Here is a 9,427-nt window from a genome sequence, read left to right as displayed (position 1 = left end):
GCTTCAGTCCCCAGGGCGGGAACCCGCATTGTGAGCACCTGCAGCCAGGCCGGCACAGCGACCCCGGAGGCGAGGCGCACCCTTGAACCCTGAGGCTGAAGAGAAAGTTGCTCGCGCGGTAACTGGCCTCAGTCCAGCTGGGCGCACTCCCTGATTTCTCCCGGCTCGTTTTCCCGACGGGAAACTCCGGGAGCCCCCTGCACCTCCAGTTTGGCCACGGGAAAGGAAGCGGTGGTCCCCTGGCTGCAAGGCCAGAACTCCACCGCTGTTCTACTCCCCCTGCCCTCCCTTGCGAAGCTTGTGGGTAGGCGTGGGAGTGCAAGAGACAGGAGCTTCAGGAGGCCGACCCGGCGTCGCAGGGGTCGTCGCGCCCAGTGCGGCACTTGTTGCAGCTCTGTGGGAGGCGGGGGCGCGGGTTGGGATAACCGGGACCCGCGGGGACTGTGCGGAGCCCGTGAAAGTTAGAGAAGCGCGTTCCACGCTATTTGCTTGCCTTCAGCACCACAAGGGAAATGAGGGTCATGAAACGTTGCTCAAAGTGACACAGCGCACAGGCTGCTGCAAAGTGAGGAGCGGCGTGTGAAAAGCTGGGAGAGCGGAGGGGCTCTGCCCTCTTCCGCACGGATGGAGAAGCTGCCACTCAACATCGTCCTCAGTGATGCAACTTGTTAGAGCAAAACTGAATACACGGAGAGCACAACAGCCCTCTTTCAAACTTAGCGTCTACATCCGGTGTTTGAAAGCCCCCAAAAGCCGACAGCCGCGTGGGAAAAGTTTACGAAGCCGTTTTGTGAAGGCGCGGGAGCCGAGGCAAGGACCCTCGCGAGAGGACGAGGAGAACCCCGCCCCGCCCCTGGGAGGACACGCCCCCTAAGGGAGGGGCCGGAAGCCGTCGTTCTGGGCCGGAAGTAGTGCTGACTTGGTCCACGTGAGCGGCAGCATGGCCGCCCACCGCTCAGGTCCGCTCAAGCAACAGAATAAAGCTCATAAAGGCGGACGGCACCGGGGACGGGGATCCGCGCAGCGGGACGGCAAGGGTGAGAATGTAGGGTTGGAGGGAGAAGGGCTTAGTCGATGTAACTGCTATCCTCCATGCCCAGTCTCAGCTCCTACCTCCGGCCTGGACCCACGTAAATGCTCTAAGGTGGGAAGAAGAGGTCCCCTTTCTTGACCTTATTCTGGTCCCCTTTATGATCTCCCTCCAGGCCGTCTAGCACTGAAAAGCCTAAGCAAGAAGGTGAGAAAGGAGCTCAGCAGAGTAGACCAGAGGCATCGCGCCAGCCAGCTTCGGAAGCAGAAGAAAGAGGCGGTGAGAGGAGTAGGGATTGGGGATGGTGTGGCTTCACAGTTGTTCTAAGGGCGGACAATGCCTCCAACTAGAAATGTGACCCTGGGCAGGCCGGAGACGGTGAATAACCCTGGAGCACATGCTAGTTGTGCAGGTCTAGGTTCATGCTAGAGCATCCTTTGCTTTGGTCTGAGCTCCTGCCCACCCCCCAGGATAAACACGTGGCTTTTTACAAGAGAAATGAAGCGGGTTAGGGCATCCCTACGTTGGAAAGGCAATAATGGAAGGAAGTGCTGAAACACTGAGATATTCTCTGGTCCTTTCTATTTGCAGGTTCTGGCAGAGAAGAGGCAGCTGGGCAGTAAAGATGGCCCTCCTCATCAGGTACTGGTGGTGCCCCTGCACGACAGGATTTCCCTGCCAGAGGCCTTTCGGCTGCTTCAGGACAGGGACGCTGGAACAGTACACTTGAATGAATGGGGAAGCACCCACAGCTTTATGCTGCTCTGCCCCAGCTTGAAACATCGGTGGTTTTTCACATCTGCAAGGCCAGGTTAGAGTATACAATGTTTTCTATCACTGCGTATGAGTAGTGATAATATTTTTTTAGTATTATGCGCTGATGCCAACCACCTCTTCCTACTGACTTTGTCTTCTATCTCCAGGAGATCTGCACACTGTGCTCGACTTGGCTAAAGTGGCTGATAGCATGCTGTTCCTCCTCGACCCCCTAGAAGGCTGGGACAGCACCGGGGATTACTGCCTTTCCTGCCTCTTTGCTCAGGGCCTTCCCACCTATAGTAAGTGATTTGGAAATACTGAAGGCCATGAAGGAAGTGAATTAGCCCTTCGTGTGCACCTATAACTGGCATCAATGTGCCTTAAAAATTTCTTTTTCAACTACAGTTTACATTCAATATTTTTTTGAGGTGCCTTTTTATTTCTGGACTGCCCTTTGCCCAGAGGAAGAAGAGTATAAAGTTTGCTTTTACTCTGTAATTTCTTCAAGGTAGCTGAGTGTTGGGTTTCCCCAGTGATCTCTGTGCTCACAACTGTTAGCTTTTTTTGTGAACTTGCTTGGGGAATTTTCATGTAGTGAAGCAAGAAGTCATGAAGCCCTTTTCTCTTTTGCTCCTAGCACTAGCTGTCCAGGGGATTTCTGCCCTCCCACCGAAGAAACAAGTAGATGCCAGAAAGAAGCTAAGTAAAGTAGTGGAGAAGCGCTTTCCTGATGACAAGCTCCTTTTGTTAGACACGCAGCAGGAGGCAGGGATGCTGCTCCGGCAGTTGGCTAACCAGAAGCAGCGGCATCTTGCCTTTCGAGATCGGCGGGCCTATCTTTTTGCTCATGATGCTGACTTTGTGCCTAATGAAGAGAATAACCTGGTGGGGACCTTGAAAATTTCAGGCTATGTTCGTGGACAGACTCTGAATGTAAATAGTTTGTTGCACATCATTGGACATGGTGACTTCCAGATGAAACAGATAGATGCTCCTATGGACCCTTTTCCTTTAAACCCTAGAGTGATCAAATCCCAAAAGGACTCGGGCATGGCGATGGAGGTAAGATTGATGTTCTTAGAGAGTATGTATTGTTGCTTCCTGTGTAAGCTGGTGTATGATGGAAACTAACTTCAGAGAAGGTAGTTTGCATGCCCAGACAACTAACCTAGTCCCTGGGGGTGACTGCTAGTTAGAAGTAAGGCACTAGTCAATTACAGATATGTTGGTATGTTATATATTTATCCAGCACTCTGCAGGTGCCTTACACAGCAGTTGGCTCTGGGTTTATAGAAGACACAAGATGTAGTCTCTTTCCTCAGACAATTAGGTCAGGAAAAACAGATGGCAAACACCTGTGAAATAAAGGTTGGGGAAGTGTGGTTGAGGTACAGACCTGCGGTGGGAGTTGAGGAAGTAGACTGATAAGCTTCACAGAGATATCAGACATCAGCTAGGTGTTGAGTAGGGTAAATGTGATTTACAAGTTTTAGAGAGATGAAAGAATATCCTAGAATATAGAGACAACATGAACCTAGCATAATGGTGGATCAAAGGATTTCTTTGAACTCTGAAGAAATCAGCTTGCTTGGGGATACAGTATGTAACAAAAAGATAGTGGGGTCAGATTTTGAAAAGCCTCCAGTCAAGCAGAGGTATAGGCTTAAAATGCTAGGAAACAGAACCATTTGAAAACACTTGACACATTTTGGCTTTCTCTTTCAATTTATTTCATTCATCTTCTACGTGAGGACTATGTTATTTTTTCATCTTTCTGGTTACCATGTTAGATTTAGTAGATTTTTCGTTAATATTTGACTGACCATTACCTGTTTTTTGTTTTTAGATTTGTGCTACAGATGCTGTAACTGACATGGAGGAAGACCTTAAGGTCCTGATGAAGGCAGACCCTGATAGACAAGAATCTTTGCAAACAGAGGTTATACCTGATCCAATGGAGGGGGAGCAAACCTGGCCCACTGAGGAGGAACTGAGTGAGGCAAATGGTTGGTAATGGCAGCTTGTTTGTAATTCAGCTGGCCTGGAATTGTGGACTTTGTCTAGCTGCTCACGGTCAAGACCTATAAGAGAGTGGGATGAGGATTTATTTAGAGGTTTGTCTCTTCTCGTCCCCCAAATGCTTTCTGTTTGCTTAAGCAAACATTGGACACAGCTCTGCCTCATTTCTCAAAATCACTTGTTACTACTTTCTAATGAAAACAACTTGGGATTAGTTGTAAGGTTTATTTAGTTAAATGTTGCTAGTTTTGAGGCAGTGGAATTAAATTTGAAAGTAGTAGTCTGTTTTGCTTATTGTGTCTGCTAGAGTTTTTGGTGTTGGCAGCAATATCTGGTCTTTCCTACGTGAGAATACCCAAAGTAATAGGGGAAAGGAGGTATATAATTTACTTAACTCATTTGGGCTTTTACAGACTTTTTGAAGGAAAGTTCCAAGGTGGTAAAGAAGGTTCCTAAAGGAACATCCAGCTACCAAGCTGAATGGATTTTGGATGAGGATGGCGAAAGTGGTGGGGAAGATGATGAATGTGATGATGAAGAACATGAGGATTTTATGGAAGAGGAATCTCAGGTAAGAAAATAGTCCCTTAGTCCCTTCTGTGTACAGCCCCAACTGCAAGGCAGAGTGCAATCCTGACCTTAAGATATGTGTTGTCAGTTGTTGTTGTTTTAATTTTTATTGATTTTTTTTTTTTTTAGAAAGGGGGAGAGAAAAACATCAATTTGTAGTTCCAATTATTGTTTGATTTTTTAAAAATATATTTTATTGATTTTTTTACAGCGAGGAAGGGAGAGAGAGAGTCAGAAACATCAATGAGAGAGAAACATCGATCAGCTGCCTCCTGCATGCCCCCCAGCTGGGGATTGAGCCCACAACCTAGGCATGTGCCCTCGACTGGAATTGAACCCGGGACCCTCAGGCCCAGTGCTCCATCCACTGAGCCAAACCAGCCAGGGCCTGAGGACATTTTTTCCATTGATTTGTCAGATACAGTGGGAGGAAGGGAAGGAGGGGGAGAGAGAGAGATAGAGATAGAAAGACATGGACATGAGAGAGACACATCATTGTTGCATCCCAAATGGGGACTGAGATGGAACCTGCAAAGCAGGTATGTGCCCTTGACCAGGAATCGAACCTGTGACCCTTCAATCTGCAGGCCCACAGTCTAACCACTGAGAAACTGGCCAGGACTGCTGTTCCACTTATTTATGCATTCATTGGTTGATTCTTGTATGTGCCCTAACTGGGATCAAACCCACAACCTTGGTGTATGCATCAGGACAGTGCTCTGACCAACTGAGCTACCCACCCAGGGCCTGTGGTCAGTTTTTTAAGAATGACTGTGGTTGCCGGGAATGAGACTTGTTTTATAACTGAGTCTCTCAGAATTGATACGGTTTGGACTAGGTGTCTAATAACTATTATTCTTAGCTTAATGGCTTTTAGGGTAGAGATAGGTGTGGGTTTCTTCTGAAACTGCAATCCTTTATTCCACAGGATGAGAGTAGTGAAGAGGAAGAAGAGGAGGAATGTGAAACTATGACTATTGGAGAGTCTGTGCGTGATGATCTATATGATGAGAAAGTGGATGAAGAGGCTGAGGAAAAAATGCTAGAAAAATATAAACAAGAAAGACTGGAAGAGATGTTTCCAGATGAAGTAGATACGCCCCGTGATGTGGCTGCTAGAATTCGGTTAGTCAACAACTCCAAAATCAATTAATACATTTTTTATTTTAAATTTATGTGGCTCAGAGGTGTCAGTGTGACACAAAAGAAGAAAAACATTGTTCTGCTCCTGAAAGGCTAATGTTATATGTGGGAAGATAAGACATACATACAGGAAATTAATACATTACCAAGTTCAAGTTCTAGACTGTGGCGTAGACTAATAACGTTAACAGTACTTTAATAAGATTAATTAGCAATCTTCCTATGTGAACTAATACTCAATTGAATGTTTGGAGATGTGGGGGGATTTGGGTAGAACCAAAAGAATAAAAGCACGGGATTAGTCTGAAAACTCAGGGAGTTTGTTGGACGTTAGAGAAGTTAGGCTTTTATCAAGGACCGTGTTCCTCAGGTTAAGGAGCCACTGTGCATACTTTGTCCTTTGTCAGTGAGAAACAGGTTTGGTTCTGAAATACGTGTTCACTGTTTTGGAGTGTGCTCTTGATTTGGGCTATTAGGTTATCTTGAAGAAATAGTGGTAAGAGTTCTTTTAAGTTAGAACCTTAGCCATATTATTGACCTAAGTGAAAGCGTAGCACCATATCAATTAGACTATTAATTTATTTAAAATCTCCTATATTCTAGATTTCAGAGATACAGAGGCCTCAAGAGCTTCCGGACATCTCCATGGGATCCTAAGGAAAATCTTCCTCAAGATTATGCTCGGATCTTTCAGTTTCAGAACTTTACCAATACAAGGAAACGCATCTTTAAAGAAATCAAGGAAAAAGATGTTGAAGGAGCTGAGGTATCTGCCTGCCTTCCTTCATCCCTACAATTTGTTTTGTTTGCCAAGCTGCCCCCTCCTTTACTCCTCTTGGCAAGAGTACCTTAGTTTTGTGCTGCCCGCAGCTGAATTAGAGGAGCTACTGAGTCATTGATAAGCGTGATATTGGGAGAAGGGAGGTATCAGATATGTTAACTGGAAAAGTTTAATCTGGATAAGTGAGGCATCTGTGAAAGGCAATTTTGAAGGGCAGGGGTTGGCCTTATGAGACTTTTTAACATATTTGGAGAAATGTTTCATCATTATTGCTGCTTTAAGGGAAACTGTGGCTGTTTTCTGCTTTATCTGGCAGGTTGGCTGGTACGTCACCCTTCATGTCTCTGAAGTACCTGTCTCTGTGGTTGAGTATTTCAAGCGCGGGGCACCCTTGGCCGCGTTTTCTTTGCTGCCTCATGAGCAGAAGGTTAGTGTCTTGTGGGAAATGGGAGTTCTGAAACATCCTGACCAGTTTTATCTGACAGTCTAACATTTTACTTGTGTCTGGCATTTTGCTCATTGAGATGCAAAAAATAGGCCTTGAGGATTAAACCGGGGTGATGGAGAAGTCAATGATGGTTTAAAACCCAACATGTCTGAACCTGTCTGAGCATCTCAATGATGCAACCTGTGTGGTCTGAGACTTCTCTGAGATAAGTATACTTGTCAGATCAGATTTTAGCCAAGGGTTGGCAGCCTTAAAAATAAAGGGTGTGGATGCCAAGGTGTGGATCTTTTCTCTCGGAGGCAGTAGTCATGGAGGTTGGAGTGTATGTGAGAGCTCTGGCCTTTGGTCAGTGTGAGTAAGTGTTGAGGAAGAAAGGGGGCTTCATGAGTGTGATTTTGAGGTGTGTGGTGAGTGAGTGGCTTGAAGTCACTGAGCATGTGGCAGATGTTGAGCTCTTGCATGTTAGACACCGGAATGTCAACTAGTACAGATGGGTACATGAAAGCTCTGAAAACCAGCCTGTGTTCGGTATAAATGCCAGTTGGTGTGAATGTAGGTGAATCTGTGTCTCATCTGTACCACATCAGGTGTGAATCTGAACCTGTTAGTTTGGTTTGCCTTCCTTCAGGTTAAGCTGTTGTAGATATGAAGTTCTGTTTTTCTTACTTGGTCTCCAGATGTCAGTGCTGAACATGGTGGTAAGCCGGCATCCTGGCAACACTGAACCTGTGAAAGCCAAAGAGGAGCTGATCTTCCAGTGTGGGTTCAGGCGCTTCCGAGCCTCACCTCTGTTCTCTCAGCACACTGCAGGTACGCAGTGGGGAGCCTCTGGGTTCTTGTCTATCCTGTTGTCTCTTGGGAGACTGTAACTGTAGGTGAGGTGGTACAGAGCACACAGTTTCAAATTCTAGGTCTCTGGGTTAGAGACATGTTCAGTACTCTGGTTTAGAAGCCAATGATGTGTTTATTTAAAATGTCTGAACCTGTCTGAAGCATCCCAGTGATGCTACCTCTGTGTGGTGCTGAGGTTTCTCTGCCATGAGTATTTGTTCCAGGGTAGATTTTGAGTCAGAGGAGGCAGCTTTATAAAAATGATGTATCAAAGTGTGGAACCCTTGACATCTGATATGCCATTGGCAGCGTGGGTGAAGGCTAGTGGGTCATCCCCAGATAGATTAAGCAAGAGATGTGTGGCTTCTGAGATGTTGAGACTGGATGAGAGTTTGGAGAGTGGTGACACTTTTGTGGCAAAAATTATTGTGCTACAAATTAGGAGTGGGAAGTTTTGTACTAACTTGGGGGCTTTTGAACATGACTTACACACTCAGCTCAGCACTGGCCAGAGGAAGATGATGAAGGCGGTACTAATGGGAGCTCTGGATAATTTCTGTTCTCTCCACCAATGCTGTCTAAATGAGGGATTAACTTTTCTTTCCCTTAAAATATTTTACTTCCCTATACTTCAGTATTTAAAAAGGAGGAGGGTTTCATTGAAGGTAAAAACAGAAATTCCAGATAGTCCCCAAGATCTGAGGTCAGTAAAATACAGCCCTTAGGCCACGTCTCTCCTACTGTTTATAAAGTTTTGTTGGAATACAGTTTTGCTTTTTAGAAAAATATATTGTCCTGGCTATTTTTGTACTACAGTGACAGTTGAGTAATTAGAACAGAGACTCCATGGTCCTAAAGCCTAAAATATTTACTATCTGGCCCTTTATAGAAAATGTTTGCCAATTCTCAAGACTAAGAGCTGTTGATTTAGTGGACATATTCTCTATAAAGTACTGATTCCCAAATGACGTAGGTAGGGGTGATATGTATTAGAATCACTGGAGAACTTTTTCAAACCCCAAATGTAATCTAGACTCAAATTCTGCCTCTGAAAAATCACTGTGGTAGGGTCGGGTTGTACCTTTGAGGTGTATGGAGGCAGGAAAATATTTTGAGAACTAGTTGGGAAGAGAAACACAAGCTGTCTTGGGTGTAAGAGTTGCAGTGATACAGCTTTTCACAGGCCTCTGGATTACCTATGGTTCCTTAAAATGTTTTTGGTTTTTATTTTTTAACCTTTATTATGGCAGCGGATAAACATAAATTTCAGAGATTCTTGACTGCTGACATGGCCCTGGTGGTGACAGTATATGCCCCAATCACTTTTCCTCCTGCATCTGTGCTGCTTTTCAAACAGAATAGCAATGGTAAGTTGAGTTCACAGGTAAACAGCCCTATAGGTCTCTAATAGACTTAACATGGTTTTCTGTATTTAGATTTGGGAGCCAAATGGTATAGAGAAGGGGATGATAGTTTTCAGTATTCTCAGCCTCACAGTGGGTCTAAGGCAGGGGTTTGATCCTTTCTTTTTTTTAAAAAAAAAATACATTTTTATTAATTTTTTTTTTAAGAGAGGAAGGAAGAGGAATAGAGAGATAGAAACGTCGATGAGAGAGAACCATCATCGATCGGCTGCCTCTCGCACACCCCATACTGGGGATTGAGCCTGCAACCCGGGCATGTGCCCTGACTGGCGATCGAACCAGTGACCTCTTGGTTCATGGATCGATGTTCAACTACTGAGCCACACCAGCTGGGCAATGGGGTGTGATCTCGCTTGCAAACTGGAGCTAATTGGTAGAAGCTGCTCAAAGTGTTATATTCAGGATAGGTTGGGGACAGGGTC

The 9,427-nt window shown here is 45.4% G+C and overlaps 1 protein-coding gene across 2 annotated transcripts in view; it reads left to right on the top strand.

Moving 5' to 3' along the window:
- Positions 1-885: 885 nt before the first annotated feature.
- TSR1 (TSR1, 20S rRNA accumulation, homolog (S. cerevisiae)) overlaps positions 886-9,427 on the top strand; it is a 9,691-nt gene continuing 1,149 nt past the window's right edge. Inside the window, exons 1-12 of one of the 2 annotated variants that reach the window (XM_006768101.2) lie at positions 886-1,037; positions 1,206-1,309; positions 1,622-1,841; positions 1,954-2,088; positions 2,427-2,851; positions 3,636-3,795; positions 4,222-4,379; positions 5,307-5,503; positions 6,125-6,287; positions 6,619-6,729; positions 7,428-7,560; positions 8,832-8,948. In XM_006768101.2, coding sequence (XP_006768164.1) covers positions 941-1,037; positions 1,206-1,309; positions 1,622-1,841; positions 1,954-2,088; positions 2,427-2,851; positions 3,636-3,795; positions 4,222-4,379; positions 5,307-5,503; positions 6,125-6,287; positions 6,619-6,729; positions 7,428-7,560; positions 8,832-8,948 — 2,020 coding nt within the window. In that variant the 5' untranslated portion in view covers positions 886-940. Of the gene's footprint in view, positions 1,038-1,205; positions 1,310-1,621; positions 1,842-1,953; positions 2,089-2,426; positions 2,852-3,635; positions 3,796-4,221; positions 4,380-5,306; positions 5,504-6,124; positions 6,288-6,618; positions 6,730-7,427; positions 7,561-8,831; positions 8,949-9,427 lie in introns of those variants that run through there. The other variant, XM_006768102.1, reaches the window with a different exon arrangement.

This window comes from Myotis davidii, unplaced genomic scaffold (genome assembly GCF_000327345.1).
Source record: "Myotis davidii unplaced genomic scaffold, ASM32734v1 scaffold363, whole genome shotgun sequence".
Taxonomy (NCBI): domain Eukaryota; kingdom Metazoa; phylum Chordata; class Mammalia; order Chiroptera; family Vespertilionidae; genus Myotis; species Myotis davidii.
The sequence above is the reverse complement of the archived record's forward strand: the minus strand, read 5'-3'. Positions and strand labels throughout refer to the sequence as shown.